Source organism: Crocodylus porosus, unplaced genomic scaffold (genome assembly GCF_001723895.1).
Source record: "Crocodylus porosus isolate Cpor-Errol unplaced genomic scaffold, CroPor_comp1, whole genome shotgun sequence".
In the NCBI taxonomy this organism is placed as follows: Eukaryota; Metazoa; Chordata; order Crocodylia; family Crocodylidae; genus Crocodylus; species Crocodylus porosus.
The window spans coordinates 55,677,155-55,694,949 of record NW_017728943.1 but is presented as its reverse complement, the minus strand read 5'-3'; the positions used below and the strand labels follow the sequence as shown (position 1 = coordinate 55,694,949).

The 17,795-nt window shown below is 43.6% G+C and overlaps 1 protein-coding gene across 5 annotated transcripts in view; it reads right to left on the bottom strand.

Annotated features, from left to right (window-relative positions):
• Positions 1 to 6,500, bottom strand: part of THADA (THADA, armadillo repeat containing) — a 291,659-nt gene extending 285,159 nt beyond the window's left edge. For 4 of the 5 annotated variants that reach the window (XM_019549394.1, XM_019549397.1, XM_019549398.1 and 1 more), the window contains exons 1-3: positions 6,457 to 6,500; positions 5,043 to 5,140; positions 2,632 to 2,723 (exon numbers count right to left, since the gene is read on the bottom strand). In XM_019549394.1, coding sequence (XP_019404939.1) covers positions 2,632 to 2,707 — 76 coding nt within the window. In that variant the 5' untranslated portion in view covers positions 2,708 to 2,723; positions 5,043 to 5,140; positions 6,457 to 6,500. The remainder of the gene's footprint in view (positions 1 to 2,631; positions 2,724 to 5,042; positions 5,141 to 6,456) is intronic. The other variant, XM_019549396.1, reaches the window with a different exon arrangement.
• Positions 6,501 to 17,795: the final 11,295 nt, after the last annotated feature.

Here is a 17,795-nt window from a genome sequence, read left to right as displayed (position 1 = left end):
TACTGTGCTCCAGCAGATTCCAGCATCACGTGTATCACTGTCCCCACACTGAAAAATAGTGGTGGGGGTGCACGGGGATGCTGATGCATGTGATATTCCAGGAACTTTAATTAGAGTGGCTCTTGGAGGTACTCTAATTAAAGCCCGCTCCCCCTCGCCACAAACAGAAAAACAAATAATGAGAAAGAAAGGGAGGGACGGTGGCAGGATGGAAATGGGTTTTCCGTTTCCCATGGAAAAATGAGGGGAAAAATGGGGGGGGGGGAAATTCCACAGATTTTCCCTTTCACCCAATAAAAATGCATTTTTTCATTTTAGCAAAGAAACAGCAAGATTTTGCTCTTTTGCAGAGTTCCAGTCTGCAAAGGGCTAGAAGGAAGGAAGTCAGGCACGGAGTGCCATGTGCATGTACATGGCTGACAGGCATCCTGGAGAGCAGCTCCCACAGGTAAGTCTGACGGGGGGCGGGAATTGAGGCCCCCATAGGGAGGGACTTGGGCAGGACGGGGCTGGGCTTACTCCGCAGTCAGATGATCAGTGGGATTTGGGGCCCAAAGCTGTACTGCATGGCCGCAGGACCCCAGCAGGGAGCAAGACGGGGCCACGCGGGGCTTGCCTGGAGGATGGGAAGGGTGGAGCTGGCTCCCTGCCACTGCACGCACTCCTAAAAAGGCAGGGGGGACCCGTGCTCCCCAGATCTGAGAGGGGTGGGTGTGAGCTCCCCACCCTGCTGCCAACCTCCAGGGCCTTTCCAGCCCGGTGGGTAGGACCTGGTGCAAAAAGACAGAATGGGGCCAGGCAGAAAAGCTCCTTGCCACTGCAAGCTCCATGCTGCCCTGGCGAGGTGCCCCCTGCCTAAACTCAAGGCACCCTTCAAAAAATTCCAGCTTTTACTCATTTTTTGACTATAGGAAAATGGTAGAGCAATTCTTTTACAAAAAACTCAGAAAGACCACAACAAGTTCCTGAACGTTTTACATCCTAGGGATTCAACACTATTTTAAATCTTTGAGTTTCTCTTACGAATCACATATAGGTGTTTGCATACCTAACAAGGCTAATAAAGAGGGCCCTGTCACATGTTCAAATTAAAGCTGAATACAAACAAGTTATAAACTTATTAAACATTTTCATTTTCAAGCACTAAATTTGTAGTTGGTTGGCTCCTTTTATAGCTGGATGTACATTTTTATAGTATGATATTTACTTTGCATGTGTGGCCACTCTAAATTTACTGAGCAATTAACCAGTATATTGCGTAATATATGTAATGTATGACAGGGACCTAAGAGGCATCCCACAGCGCCCTTAAAAAGATCTCGTATCACTCTGGTTGAGAATCACTGCCCTGGGTCATATGTACCTCGGTACTGCTAAGAAAACTCTACATTTAGACTGATGCATCTGGATGCTCCTCTTTGTTGGATCAAAGACATAGTGTCAAATATAGAAGAACACACTTTACCAACTTCCTTATTTCCAACTTGTATTGCATCAAGTTATACCTAGGGGCTTTGGAGAAAATTCTTAGGAGAACATATTCTTCTTATGCTTTTAACTAAAAGGATATATTAATATCAAATTGTTTGCTTTCCAAAAGTCAAAGAATAGTAATAGAAAAAGGCAAAGCTTTGAGCTTTTATCCTCCATTTTAAATTCTTCCAAAAACCAAACTTCTCACTACAGCAAAAAACTTAACCAGGCCTTTTGAAGGAGGATTGGACACTTCCATAGGTAAAAAAAGAGGTCCAATTATCTAATGAACTTTAAAAAATTGAAAGGGATATGAAACCTCATGGTCTCAGAGCTCAAGCTAATCTGAGATCAAAATAAAACCCAACGTTGAGGGCAGATTATTCTGCATCTGTTCACGGAAGAAGTTCTACAGAACTTGAAAGCATCTGGTTCTGGAACCCTTCAAAGATGGTGATATTTGATGAGATGGACCTTGGATCTGACCCAGGTCAGTAATCCCCATGTTTTTAACTGTGGTGCTAAAAAGTCAGTTTTCAGTAATGTTTCTCTCCTTAGGAACTCTTTGCATCTGTACCACATTCCTGAAAGATCCATTTGTAATTAGGACCATCAATCACACTACTGACCAACAGCCACAAGGCTCTAGACCCATGTTTCTCAACCCCGTGGTACATGTACGTGAGACACAGGCAAAAGGTACATGGGTGCTACGTTTTGGTCTTTGCCTGCTTGGGCTGGAAGTTCCAGCGCTGCTCCTCTAGCAGTGTCTGGTGTGCTGGGGCTTTCACTCCCCAGCATCAGTGTGCTGGGGGATAAGGAGAGAAGCCCCACACAGGCTGTTTTGCCCCGGGCCACAGTGGAAAAGGTGAGACTCAGCTTGCGACAGTGCAACCAGAAGAGCCACGGTGGGACTTCCAGTTTCACTTTTGCCTTGTCAATCAGCAGGGGGTACGTAAGGTACCAGAGGTTGAAAACCACTGCTCTAGACTAAGAATGAAATAGGAGTCGTTTAAAGACTAATAACTTTTTGTAGTGAATTTTGAGCTTGATATTCTCAGAGAGAAAGCATTAAAAATCAATTTCAATAGCCATTCAAATAATTTTGTAAAGAGAAAACTATGTAAGTTAAATGTGGAGAAGAACAACAAGACTTACACTGAAGTCTTTCAACTTCCTTGTGATCAAGTACAAGTGCATCCACCTGGATTTCTTTTTTCTTCTTGAAAACCATTTTGGTGAATTATCTGCTTTAAAAAAAAGTATTACAACTTTAAAGCCTTCAAATAGTGCTGCTTAGAAGCATAACTAAACCACAGACCATCCTATTTGAGATACTAGCATTGCTTTTTATAACCTCCTAATGCTGTCTGTTTCTCCTCATTTTAATCTACACAATCATTTTTACAAGACACACGAAATGTTAAGTTTACTTCTGTTTCATTTCATCACTGTCATGAATTCCAGGCTTTTCATACAAAATTCAGTAGGACTTTTTAACACAAAATGGAAATGACAAGATACAGCATAGCTGCAAATTAAAGACAGGGTACAAGACAGACAAAACATAAAACCTGTCTACCTGACAGTTTATATGGCATGTGGCATCATGACACCTGAGTACTCTTTGCCCTTGGATGACAGTCTGATAAAAACTGCTAGGACAGCAGGAATTAAGTGCTACATTTTAATTGGCCATAATCTTATCTGAACTAATGTTTCAGACCAGGCTGACCCACATAAATGGGAAACAAAACCTACTGGACAAGGTCTCAAAACCTACCAATATCAAGACATATGGGTTTACAATAAAAGCACTAAGTTAGTACCTTAGTATCTTTTTTTCAGTACTAATATGATTTTTAAAAAGCTGAAAAAGCATACTATTTGAGGCAAAAAATTATTTTACAAAGTAGAAACATAGGTGATTGCAAATAGGATACAAGACCTAAATATGCTGAAGGGTAGGGCTAGGATTCAGAGCAACCTAGAAAAATTGAAGGAATGGGACAAAGGAATCTCATGAGGTTCAACAAAGATACGTGCAAAGTTCTGCACTTAGGATGGAACAATCCCATGCACCAGTACAGGCTGGGGGCTGACTGGCTGGGCAGCAGCTCTGCAGAAAAGGATCTGGGGGTTACAGTGGACAATAAGCTAAATATGAGCCAGCAGTGTGCCATTGTTGCCAAGAAGGCTAACGGCATACAGGGCTACATTGATAGGCATGTTGCCAGCTGTTCAAGGGAAGTGATTTTTCCTCTTTATTCAGCATTGGCAAGGCCACATCTGGAGTACTGTGTCTAGTTTTGGGCACCCCAGTACAAAAAGGATGAGGATAAATTGAAGCGAGTCCAGGGGACGGCAACAAAAATGGGGGGGGGGAACATGACTTCAGGACAGGCTGAGGGAATTGTGCTTATTTAGTCTGCAGAAGAGAAGACTGAGAGAGGATTTAATAGCAGACTTCAACTACCTGAAGGAAGGCTCAAAAGAGGATGGAGCTGGACTGTTCTCAGTGGTGGCAGATGACAGAACAAGGAGCAATGGTCTCAAGTTGCAGCAAGGGAAGGTTAAGTTAGATATTAGGAAGAATTTTCTCAATAGGAGGGTAGTAAAACACTGGAAGTGGTTACCCAGAGAAGTGGTGGACACTCCATCCTTAGAGGTTTTTAAGATGCAGCTAGACAAAACCTTGGCTGGGATGATCTAGCTGTGGCTGGTCCTGCCTTGAGCAGAGGGTTGGACTAGATGACTTCCTGAGGTCCCTTCCAACCCTAATTTTCTATGATTTTATGACCTTTCACATGTCAGAAATTGAGAGCTCAGCCAACATCAGTATCAGTTTATGTCAAACAATGTATGGTGGTCTTGGCTCCCAGTGAACAGCCGCTCACTTCATGAAGTCTAGCAGGCTGTTAAGCTACAAGTTACCAAGTAAACTAACTTGACAGGTGAAAGAGTAGGCAGAATTCAGGCTTATTCACCAAGGCAGCATGGAGAATCTATTGCCACCATTTCTGCCACACCTCTTCTGTGTCTACAAACTGGACTTTGGAGACTTGGATTATCAACTGATCCCTGCGAACACCTTGCCATAACAACTGATTGGCAGTGTTCCCCTGGGTAGATTCTAATCACTTTTCCAGTGACACAGATTAAAAAGAATACAGAATCATTTATATTCTAACAGAGTTATGCAACCTTTTAGGTTGGGATGGACAACCTGTGGCACGCATGCCACAACCAGCCTGGGCAGCCTCTGTATATAGCATGCAGCAGACGAGGGAGGAGGCAGGCAGCACGGGGCAGACAGGGCAGGAAGCCCAAAGCAGAGCAGCAGATAAAAATAAACAGATAGAAAGTAGAGCACAGGGTAAAAAGCAGAGCACCAGCTTTGCCATCCTGATTCATTTCCCTGTCTATCAGAGGACATGGATCTTAATTTGTGAAAGTCCTTTAAAAAAAGGCTGGCTTAGTCATTAAGGGAAAAAGAACAGAAATGTAACTTCTTTTTTTTTTCCTCTGGAGACTCGCACCCTTCATGTCGGGAGATCTTAAGAATTTACACAAGGCTTCCACTCACCACAGAGTTTTCTTGATTGAGTTCTCTGCCGCTGAGTGAAGGCCCTCCCTTCAATGTCAGGCAAGCTCTCCAACTTGTGACCTGCAAAAGATCCGATAGCCCGTTTACAACCAATCATCACTTACATTTCCACTTCCTCAAGTGAAGGTGCCACCCATGCTGCAGCAGCTTTTTTAAAAATCCTTTTCATGTGGGTATCAAGATGGCAAATAACTCCGGGCACTGCCCCAATCAATGACAGCATTTCAGGCAAAGGTCCCCAGGTACCAGGTAGGATGAACCCTACTCATTGGGATCAGAAGGAGGAAATGCGAGAGTGGGTGGCACCCCTCCTACTCTTGGCTTAGTAGAGCTAAACTTCAGACACTTGCCTGAACAGTCTCTTTCTTGGAAAACTGGTCACGTGGCACTGAGATGCAGGCTATAGCCTTTAAAAAAGCAACATTCATAGAAGTTTTGGGCTGAAAAGGACCTTATGTAATCATTGGGTTCACATCAAGTTAGGACAATACCTAGAGATGGTGAGAAAACATGTTCTCCCAGGAATTACACAAACAAAAATTAATTTTGTTTTTTGTCTTTTGTTGTTTGTAAATACTAAATTGATTTTTTGGAAAATAATCCTCAATCCATGTTTCCATTAGGAGTAGGGTTGCCAACTCTGTTCGAATCTATCCCAGATTTCTGGAACACCAGCATGCCTGTGACATACAACACAAATATGCCCACATGCTAGCGTACATCAGTTCCGGATGATGGTGTGTAGACTTTATGTGGGGGTGGCAAATGCACATCACTATTACATTTTAAAAGCCCAGTGGTCTACTGTATAAGTCAGATTCAACATTTAATATTTATTTGTAATGAATGCCACCTATCATTTATTTCCCGAGTGACTCTCAGCAGTCTCCTGGAGATTTATCTCTCATTTCTGGAGGCTGCGGGGCAATCCTGGAGGGCTAGCAGCCCTAATCAAGAGAGCGTGGCATAGGAAGCACTGGCACTTAACAGGTCCCATCTCCCAGGAAGGGAAGTGGGAAAAATGGGAAAGGAGAAGATGGGAGGGAAGACGGGGACGCCCTCAGCCCCAAGGCTGATACCAGGAAGACATGGTACGAGCTGCCCAGAGCATCAGATTGGGGCTGTGCAATAGATGCGAGGAGAAGCACACACATTCCCTTATGGGGGGGACGCAGGGCAATGAGGGGTGGGCAGGACGGCATTGTGCCCTGCAGCCGGGAGCACAGTCTGCAGCCCGCCAGGGCCCCCCCTCCGCAGCTCTTACCCACGGCAGTCCGGCCACCTCCCGCCGTGGCCACGTGTCTTCGCAGCACCCACGTGCAGGGGGAGGGGGCGGGGCGCCCCGCGGCGTTCGAAGCGGGGGAGTCGAACCCGACGTGTGCTGCGGCCGGCCCCAACCTTGCAGGACTTAGGAGGTGCTTCTCGGCAGTGACCGACAGCCGCCTCCGCCAATCAAGAGACAGCTGGTGCCCTTTGCCACGAGAGGCGGGTCTTGGAGCGGAGACGCGCGGGTGGCTGGGCTGAAAGCTAAGCAGGGTGGCATCCGTGCGTGCTGCGGATGGGGGACATGTGAGCAAGGCTGGCCGGCCTCTGGGCTTGTCCTCCCGCAGCAATGACAAGAGACTGGCGCTGTTCAGGTAGCCCCGGTTTAGAGGAAGGGGGCAGCTTGTTTGCCAGCATGGGCATGCTTAGACTAAGTGGGAAGAGCTGGAGAAAGATAGTGGTTAAAAAAAAGGAAATATTAATGAAGAGGTTGCAAAAGCAAGGCCCAGGGCCTGAACCCCAGTCCTCCTACACCACTGCTAGGGACTGTGGCCACTGTAACAGAGTTATGTGTAGCTAAGGGTGCTGAGTAGGATGGCCATCATAGAGGACAATCTGGTTGTCCTCTCCTGATACAAAACCAGATGCCTTTGTTGTCTTCTCTTGCAGGGAAAACTAGAGGCGTGGGGTTCTGTATCAACAAGGGCCAGAGTAGCAGAACCCTGCGGGCATGCCCTCTACACCCTAGTGCCACCCTAGCACTGAGTGTCAAGCAGGGTGCTGTGCACCCTGGGGGCCCTGCCAGCCTTTCGAGAGTGCCCCGCGCTGTTAGCCCTACTTGGTGCGCAGACATGGTTCACAAGGTCAACCTGGTGATTTCAATAGGAATAGAATCCACAGGGTTAAAAGTGTCCTGCCCTGATCTGGGCTTTCGGAGTCATATTACAACAGAAGAATAGCTCTAGTATTTTTCCTTAGTCAAAATGAGTGAAAACTATGAGCTGGCCTTTTTTGAGGGCTGCCCTGAGCCTCCAAAGATTATGAACTGCTGGCACGAGGCCAGGCCAATGCAATTCCAGTGCTTCCAGCCCAGAAGGCAGGCCATGACATTTCCCAAATTGAAACTGGCAAGGCCACAGCCAGGCAGCGCTGGACCGTGGCTAACTGGCTCTGACTTTCAGCAAAACTAATTAATGAAGCCATGTTCACGTGGCTCCAAGGGATGAACCCCATTGCCTCGCCCCATCATTGAACTGTCCAAGTACAGCTATAACTGTTGTTGGTGCCGAAGATTGCCCATAGCTACCTGCCAACCAGAAGTACAGTATTTCCGTCTGTAGAGGTTTTTAAGACTGGGGCAGACAAAGCCTTGTCTGGGATGATCTAGTTGAGGATGGTCCTGCTTTGAGAAGGAGGTTGAACTAGATGATTTTGGGAGGTCCCGCCCAACCTTTATTTTCTGTGTGTGTGCCTATCCTATCAGGAGGCGTTATGTTGTGCCCTCTCAGCAGATGCAGCAACAGCAAAGGCAGGCAGAAGCCACCTTTCATAGAATCATAGAATCAAAGACTGGAAGGGACCTCGAAAGATTGAGTCCACCCCCCCTGCTCTGGGCAGGAATACTGAAATATATTTGAATGTTTTGATACAACATATCCAAAATAAAATGTACTCTGTCCAATCTGCAAGGCTTGTAGCTCAACCTCAGTCTTCATGTAAGCTATTGGTTCCGTAGGACAGTCTGGAAGTCCTAGACTCTCCAACCCCGGGCAGACTGCAAACACTAGAAGTTCAGATTCCTAAGTAGTCTACCAAGCAGGTTTCTACTAATCAAAAGTTCTTCTAAGCCATTTTGATTTTGATAAAGTGGCATTTATTGATGAATATCTGTTTTGTCAAGAATGTCTGGCCAGCTGTACTTGTATTGGAGATAGAATTTGAAATTAGTAGAAAAGCATCTTAAACCAGAAATTCTTATTCCATTAACATAAAGGAGTCATTCTGAGGATGAAGAGTGTTTTCTATATTGCTGATACAGGAGAATGGGGTAAATTCACAGTTAAGTGCCAAAAATCTTATAAAAACTGCTTTCTTATAGCAGTACAGAGTTTCACCACTTTGTGGCACCAAACAATTAAAAAATTGCACCTTTAAAAGAACATATAAGCCAACGTATATACTGTACTTCATATATGCAGAAAGAAAAAACCTTTACTAGCAATTGCTATTTATATAGACTTGCATCCAAAGCTTTCAAAACACCTGTCAAATATTACAAACTATTTTACATAAAAAGATTAATTTTATCTGTCATTGAGATGCAAGTTGTAGCCTTTAAAAAGCAACATTATATGACAAGTTAAGACATTACCTAGAGGTGGTCAGGATATATATTTCCCCACAAAACACATAAATGAAGATTATTTTGTTCTTTTTTTAATAAAAAAATATTTTTTGCAAATAATTCCAAATCCATTTTTCCATCAAGTGACATTGACAGAAAAATTCAGCTTGTTCTAGCAATCATTGATGACTATCCTAATCATTTATATTAAAATTTTGCCTGATGTAAGAATGTTGTGGGGATGCTCCTATTAAAAAACTAAAATGCGATACAAAAATTCTGTGTGTGGAGGAGGAGAGGAGAAGCTCTCCAATTTGACTTTTGGGATCTACCTATCTTTCTGGAATCAGGATATATGTACAATTATCAGGTGTACAATATCTAAACTTTGACAAAAATGTTTCCCAAATGGCTGTGTAAAGGCTCAGATACTTAGCTGGATTTTAGACCTGTCATGGTAGGCATGAGATGTGAGGCAGAGCATTAGAAGTATATTCTACACAGATCGTGAAGTCTTATGGCTTGATAGCATCTCCATTAGTTCTGATGTAAAGGTAGCTGATCTCTCTGGTGGTCTGTAAACCATTATATTTCCCACATCGGATAAGTAATTCATGTGCATGTTTGTGTGCACAATAACATTATACATCATCAGTATATAAATCCACTGCAGAATTACAACCCCATTTCCTCATTAAAATCAAATCAGCTAATTAAACACAACATTTACAAAGTATTTAAATATATAAGGAGAAAAAGAACAGAAAACAGTGGTTTCTACATATATGTCAGATAGGCTGCTCCCAAGGTTGTTTAATGACATAACCAGTCACATTGTCAAGTCATACACAGAATGGACACATGCATTATGATATCTCAGCACATACTGCAAGATTTCTTAAGGAATACAAAACTATGGTGAAAAAAAACCAGAGCTTTAGTACACCCACAGCCACAGAGTTATCCCCTGACATTTCATGTCATACCATTAAGATCTAGTGTCATTAGTGAGGAAAAAAGAATTTTTTTTTTTTCTAAACACAGGGTACAAATTAAGGGGCAGCTAGAGGGAGGGAGGAAGGCTGAGTTTCCCCCCCACCCAAGAGATGAGAGCCCACCTGTAAGATATGAAAATCATAACCGGGGGGGGTGGGGATCTCCAATTGGATTGCTCCTTTACTTAGGTGAATTTGTTAATCAATGAACCGGTTTAATTGTTTTTGGAGACCTCCCCTGCTCCCCACTCCCAAAGTCAAGTGTAATTCAAACTCTGTCTAATCACATTATGTCACATCACTTAATTGACAATTTTTGATTACATGATTTTTAACACTCGTATTTCAGAATTGTTCTGAAAAGTATGAGATTAAACTCCATGTGAGTTACTGCATACATGTACTGGAAAGACGACAGCCTGTTGTCATATTGAGCTGTTCTTTTAGACTTAGTTTCCTTCCTATAAAGATTCAGAATTTGTTTCCTTATACCTGGAGCATGAGCACAGGGCTTAATTTCTCCTGCAATTTGACACGTCTTTTGTTATGCAAGCTTTAATAATATGTTCTTCTCTCATCAGGTATTTGAATATGGCTCTATCCACCAAGTAGAAATGATACACAAATTCAGTTCAAAAGTGATCTTGAAAATCAGTATCTCCTCAGCATGGTTAGTTATGTAAGCATCCTTCCTATCACCATTTTAAAGTTCTAACTGCAGTTCTCTTAGTCTTGAAGGCAAAGAAAATCCACATATAAATTAAAAAAAAGAATTACCTCTCTGGTAAAAAGCCTTCACTCTCCTTTGAGACCTAAGCATATCATTGCTAGTTATTTAGTCACAATCAACCCAACACTTTCTTAGTCCAAACTTCCCCTGCTATATTCTTTGCATATAATAAATACAACTTACATAATTTTAAAAGGAAAGTGCTATCCATACAATAATAAACAAACATCTGTATTAACAAATCTGTCAAAAAATATAGATTTGAAATATTCTTAAATAATGAGTCAGGATAGTAAAAGGGATTTTCAGTGTATTTTAGTAAGGTCCTTTTTAACTAAGAAAAAGTTAACAAATTTGTTTCAAAAGTGGTTGTTTCTGTTAAGGGATGTCTGTGTGGAAAGTTCACATGAGCGAGGTCTGTTTCTCCTAGGGGAAATAAAATCAATTAAAATCTTTACTAGTCAAACAAGCCTTATTTCCTTGAACATATTTTTTTTCAGTAGCTACCATTTAAAAAAATAACCTGGGAGGTATAGCAGATAAATGACCCAACCAGCATATGAATCATTTTAAAAGAAGTTGCTTGGATACTTTGAAGTCATTGTAAGTGAGTGGAAAAATTGAAGATTGTACTGAGCCAAGTAGGAAAAACTGAAATTGCACGTGTGATTAGCTATGGAATATGTGAGCTGTTTAAACACTTTGAAAACAAAAAAAAGGTAATTTTAGTTTGTCTCAGTTTAGTTGGAGAAATACCAATTTACACAAAAAAGCCCCCAAAATACTCTGCACATTAGAGCAGGGATAGGCAAAATATTACCCCTGGGCCAGATCTGGCCCATCAAATGATTGGATCCAGCCCATGGGTAGGCATCTATCAATGGATGCATCTGGCCTGTGGCTGCTCCTGTGGTGCTGTACATGGGGCTGAGCACTGCCTGCTTCCACCCGGTGCAGCCCACACTATGCTCCCATCTGTGCCCACTGCTGATCCTGACCCTGGCCAGTGTGCACAGTTTCCCAACAGAGCTGCCCCTGGTGCGGCTGCAGCCAGCCAGGTACTGCTTGGCTCCACCTGTCTCCAGCGGCTCCTGCCCCTGCTGTACTGCTCTGGGCAACAGGTTGTATAGGGAAGCAGCAGCGGTCTTGGGGATACTTGTTTAGCTGGGGTGGAGGGGGAGCTGCAGCTGGGATGCTTCTGCCCCAGTGTATGGGGCTCCAGCTTTGGCTCCCAGCCACCTTCCACCCACTCTGCCCATCCAGCATGATGAGCAGCCACCTGCAGGTGCCCAAGTGGGTGCAAGACAGCTGGAGCTGGAGTCCTGTGCACAGGGGAAGGAGCTGCCCAGCTGCAGCTTCCTCCCTGCCTGGCTGAGCATGTGGTGCCCAGCATGAATCTCCATGGCTTCCCCATGTTACCTGCTGCCTAGAGCAGCACAACAGGGGTAGAAGGAGGTGGAGAAGGAGCTGCTGGAGGCGGGGGAAGCTGAGCAGTATTTGGGTGGTGGTGGCAGCAGCCCTGCCAGGAAGCTGTGCATGCTAGTCAAGGCTGGGGTAGTGCTGTCTGGTGGGTGTGAGGCGGGTGCAGGTAGGGAGTGGTGTGGGCTACCCTCAGTGGGAGCAGACAGGGTTCAGCCCCATGTGGAATGTCATAGAGGGCAGCCGCAGCTGGATGCAGGGGCAAACTGTCCCTGCACCAGCACTTCCTGGGTAAGCTCTGCTGCACATGCCCACAGTCCCCTCCTCCATCACTCCCTCTCCCCACCCCTAGCCAGCTATGGGACCTAGTGCACAGGCAGCATCCCCAACACACACAAGCACACCCACCCCCCTGCACTCACCCACGCTCCACACACACCTCAACAGACCCACTCCTCATACACATAGCCCACCCCACACACTTTCCACACACACCCCTCAAACTTCCCCCACATACAACCACTTCCCTACACACCCACAGACCCCCTCACATACTGACCCCCCCACACCCCACCCCAACAATGCAATATGCAACAGTAAGACTTTATTTTGAGCTATGTAATTACCTTTTTTATATACACTACTAAAAAAATCAGTATAAAATCTTTTTAAATAAAATTAAAATGTTATAGTAGATGTTTGATTTTTAGTATATGATTTCTGTTTTTAATCTATAATTTGTTTATATGATATCTTCTGAAAGATTTTATATATGTGGCCCTTGACAGTTCACCCAAAAAATGCAGCCGGTTTAAAACAGGACGAATTTCTTCACTGTGCACTACAGCTATGTGGTAAATAGAGAAATACAGGAAACCCTCACTATTCGGCATCCACAGGTTCGGCATTCATGGTTTCAAATAATCATGGTGCACCGAATATTCTCCACGCAGCATGATGTCACCTTGTTACAGTGTTGGAGGTGTCTGCGGGAGCTCTGCGCTCACCACCCCTGTGCTCTCGCTGCCGCTAGCACAGCCTTGCCCCCACCAGCCACCAGGGGCATGCGCCATTCATGAATGCAAACGACGTTCATGAACGCAGTTCAGTATTTGCAGATTTCACCATTCATGGAGATCTCCAGAACGTATCCCCCGCAAATGGCGGGGGTACATTGCTGGATGGCCCCTAAGCACTTTAGAAAAGATACATAACCATATTACAGCTTCCTAAAAAATGGACAGATCTGTTTAATTAAATAAAAAGTCCTGTTTTCTGTCAAAGTCAAAAGAACTGTCCTGGCAACTGCACATGATTCCAGGCCCAGAGTTGATACTTGACAAATATTCCAGGAAAGAAACTAGAATTTAAACTGTACTGACTTCCTCAGATTAGAAGATCAGAACAATGTTTTCACTTAGCTGATTCTTAGGAAAAGGAGGAGGGGAGAGACAGAGAATGAGAAGAATCCAAATAAGATAGAAAAAATGTAAAACTAAATTAAAGTGAAGTAAGAAATAAGGGGAATGCAGAAATTTCCATATTGTAGTTTAGTACAACAGATCGTCCAGAGAAATATGGAAGAGTTCACAACAGAGCAGGTCTTGATAGTATCCCCAACCTCTGAAACTCTCATCTTAATTCCTAATAACTAGATATTGGCTTAAACTGTTATGTGTAAGGGTTTTTCTCTCTTTCAAATCTTTTTTTGGCATATTTCCATTCTGAATATTCTTGTTATCCATTTTAACGTCTAATCTCTCTTTGAATCTTGCTATATTCTTTAGTTTACACAATGTCTTGTGCCAGAGTTTCACAATCTATTGACAATTTGTATGAAAAAGTATTCCCAGTATTTCCTGTCATTAGCTTTCAATGTACCACATTATTATTACAATGCATATATCCTTTATATTTTATGATCCTCTAAAAATCACTGTGGACATGAAGAGTTGAGATTTTCTAGAATCAGATCATTGACCAAAGATTTTGTCTTTATTAAAATTGCTCCATATTATGGCTGTATTAGCTGAGGAACCAGATCTAAAACTGTTGTTTCTGGTTACTAGGGACTTCTGTGGCATAATCTAGCAAAATAATGAGCACAGAATCTCCTTTTCTCTTCTCTGTCCTATTTAAAATGTAGCCAGGAGGTGAGAGCAATGCAGAGGAGTAAGTATGACAGGGTGGTAGGGACACGTTAGAACAGTGGTTATCAATTTTTTTATACTAGAGACACTCCTCAGAAAATGTCAGCTCTTAGTTTTCACTTCCTTTTACTATAGAAAAACCCTGGAGCAATTCTTCTGTTGCAAAGAACTCAGAAAGACTACAAGTGGTCAGAGTGTTTCTAACCCTGCTGGAATCCTATTTGAAATCCTTGGGTTTATTATGTGAATCATGTTTGCACACCTAATAGTGCTAGACTGTGTTGCACCTGTGAAAGGATCTCAAAATAACATTCCCCACCAAATGCTGTAGCACCCTGGTGAGAATCACTGTGCTAGAGATTGTCACAGTGTGACAAAATGGGTCTGTAACCACTATAGCACATTCCTCATCAAAACCTGGAATTGAATTCAGGGTTCCTTAGTCTCAACCCCCTTTTCCTATCTGCAAATGGCAATGAATCTAACTGGAAAATTATGCCTGACCTCTTCCAGTGGCTGGTCCATGTAGATTAGTGATGCTCAACTTTTTTTCGCTGGGAATCCAGATGGACAGTGGAGAAAACTGAAGAAATATTTTAAGAGTACCAGAGAATGGTGGATGATGGTGAAGAGGACAGGAAAATTCTTCAAGAAGGAAGGTCAAAAAACCATAGGGAAGAGAACCAAAGAGCTGAGAGAGCTGCAAAGTAAGATGCAGGAGCTGCTAAAGGTAGTCATAGAAGGAAGACAGGTATGAGAAGAAGCAGAAAAAACAAGGTAAGAGATAGAAAGTTGATATAAATGAAAGGTGAGAGAGAAAAATGTTTTTAGCACAAGCACCCTGGGTGAGAAAAAATGAGGAGTGTCCCAAAATGTTTTGGATAGAGTGAGATTTTTTCTTTGAGATAATTATCCAGGAACACATCTGTGAGGGACCAGCAGGGGAAATTATACTTAGGGGCAACCAACATGGGTTCATTAGAGACAGGTCCTGTCAGACCAAGCTGGTGGCCTTCTATGACCAGGTCACAAAATCCTTGGACGCAGGTGTTGTGGTAGACATAGTCTTTCTGGACTTTAGGAAGGCCTTCAACACTGTTTCTCACCCCATCCTCATTAAAAAATTAGGCAACTATGGCATTGATGCCTACACAGTCAGATGGGTCGCAAATTGGCTGGAGGGCCGCACCCAGAGAGTGGTGGTGGATGAGTCGTTTTCGACCTGGAGGGATGTGAGCAGTGGGGTTCCCCAGGGCTTGGTCCTTGGGCCTGCACTGTTCAACATCTTCATCCGCAACTTGGACAAGGGGGTGAAAAGCACCTTGTTCAAGTTTGTGGATGACACTAAGATGTGGGGAGAAGTGGGCACATTAGAAGGGAAGGACAGGCTACAACTAGACCTGGGCGGGCGGATGAGAACAGTTTGGGTTTCGATACTGACAAGTGCAAGGTGATGCACCTGGGGAGGAAGAACCAGCAGCACACCTACAGACTGGGGAACTCCCTTCTCGACAGCACAGAGGCAGAAAAGGATCTTGAAGTCATTATTGATTCCAAGTTGAACAGGGGCAGCCAACGTAGAGAAGCGGTCAGGCTACCCGTACCTTGTCATGCATCCACAGATGCATCATGAGTAGGTTCGAGGAGATCCTCCCCCTCTATGCGACACTGGTCAGGCTGCAGTTGGAGTAGTGTGTCCAGTTCTGGGCGCCGCACTTCAGGAGGGATGTGGACAGCACTGAGAGGGTCCAGAGAATGGCCACTCGCATGGTCAAGGAGCAGCAGGGCAGGCCTTACGAGGAGAGGCTGCGGGACCTGAACCTGTTCAGCCTCCACAAGAGAAGGCTGAGAGGGGATCTCATGGCCATCTATAAACTTGCCAGGGGGGGACCAGTGGGGAAAGGGAGAGTCTCTGTTTCCCTGAGCACTACCAGAAGTAACTAGGAATAACGGCCATAAGTTGACTCAGTAGGTTCAGGCTGGACATTAGGAAGCACTACTTCACAGTTAGGGCAGCTAGGATCTGGAACCAACTTCCAAGGGAAGTGGTGCTTGCTCCTACCCTGGGGGTCTTCAAAAGGAGGCTAGATAATCACCTTGCTAGGCTCATTTGGCCCCAGCATTTTTCGTGCCCATGGCAGGGGGTCACACTTGATGATCTGCTCGGGTCCCTTCCGACCCTACCAACTATGAAACTATGAGGACGGTGAAAGGAGAGCTAAAAGCAGTTTGGGAAGAAGATGATACCTGGGTGGAAAAGCAGGAGGAGGTGTTGGAGGCAACACGAAGATTTTGTGAAGAGCTATATGAGAAGAAGGAAATAGATAGAAGATGAAGGTTTTGCTGAAAGCAGAGGAGGAGGAAGCAAAGAAGATGAAGAAAAGATAAGCTTAAAGCAGCAGAGGAGTGCTTAATAAACTTTAAAAGAGAGAAATCACCAGGAGCAGAACTTTGGAATGGAATGAAAATACCTACAGACTTTTATGAGAAGTTTGGGGCATGGGTAGGGAGGGAGATTGTGGAAGTTTTTGAGGAAATAATGGAAACAGGAGAGGCAGGGAAAGATTTTACAAAAGGTGCTGTGATCTTACTCTTTAAATGAGATCAATTACACCCCTTAATATGGACTATAAGTTAATGGCCAAGATGCTGGCTTTGAGGATGAGGAAAAACCTCCAGAAGACCAAGTATGCACAGTAGCAAGTAGAAGGTTCTCTGAACCAATCTGAGTCATAAGAGATACACTGTCCCACATCCAAGAAAAGAAAATAAACAGAGTTATAGGAAACCTAGATTTAGAAAAAGCATCTAACAGAATGGATCATGATTACATATTAGAAGTAGTAAGAAAAATGGGGTTCCCAGGTAGGTTTATATGTTGGATAAAGTAATTGTATAGAGAATTGGAGACTCAAGTCCAAATCAATGGGCATCTAAATGGGGCTTTTAAAATCCATGGAAGGGTGAGATAAGCGTGCTCTACATCACTACTACTGTTTGTGTGCAGCTTGGAACCATTAGCACAAAGAATAAGAAAACAAGGTCATAAGTGGAGTAAAGATAGTGGTAGGTGGAGAGGTAAACTGAGTAGTATACATGGATGATATAAATGTAGTAGTCAGAGACAGATTTTAGATGGAAAGTCTGCTAAAGCATACATCAGTGTATGGAGAAGTGACAGGGGCTAAACTAAATAGATCAAAAAGGATAATAATGGGGGTGAGGAACTGGAGGGATTTGGAGAAGTTGGGCCTTCAAATAAGAGAGAGAAAAATCAGAGTGCTATTGATCTTTATGTGCGCCATACAGAAAGGTAATTCAACATGGGAAAAGATGGACACTGTCCTTTGACAGAAAAGTTGCAGTGGTTAAGGCTGTGCTACTGCTGATTATTATATGTATGGAAATTGTATTCCCACCAACGTGGCAGCAGATAGCAAAAGTACAGAGAGAAATATGTATGTTCTTCTGGAATGCCAAAAAAGAAAGTTTTGAACTGTACAAAGCAAGAAATGGGGGCTGCCAGAATCTGGATTGTTCATCTATGAAAAATATGTAAGCATGGTATACAAAGCAGCAATAGAGGGACTAGATGATATGCACTGCTTTCCTCTGTTTCACACAGCTGCAATTTTGAGGAAACAGTGAGTATATTAGACCTCTTTGAAGAATCCATGGGTGTGGCAACCACCAATGCATTATATTAGGATTGAAGGATTAATACATGCCTGATTTCTCCTGTGATAAAACTATCTTTATTAATATCTATGAGGGGATGGGGGGGAAAGGGAAGCAAACACAAAACAATATATTT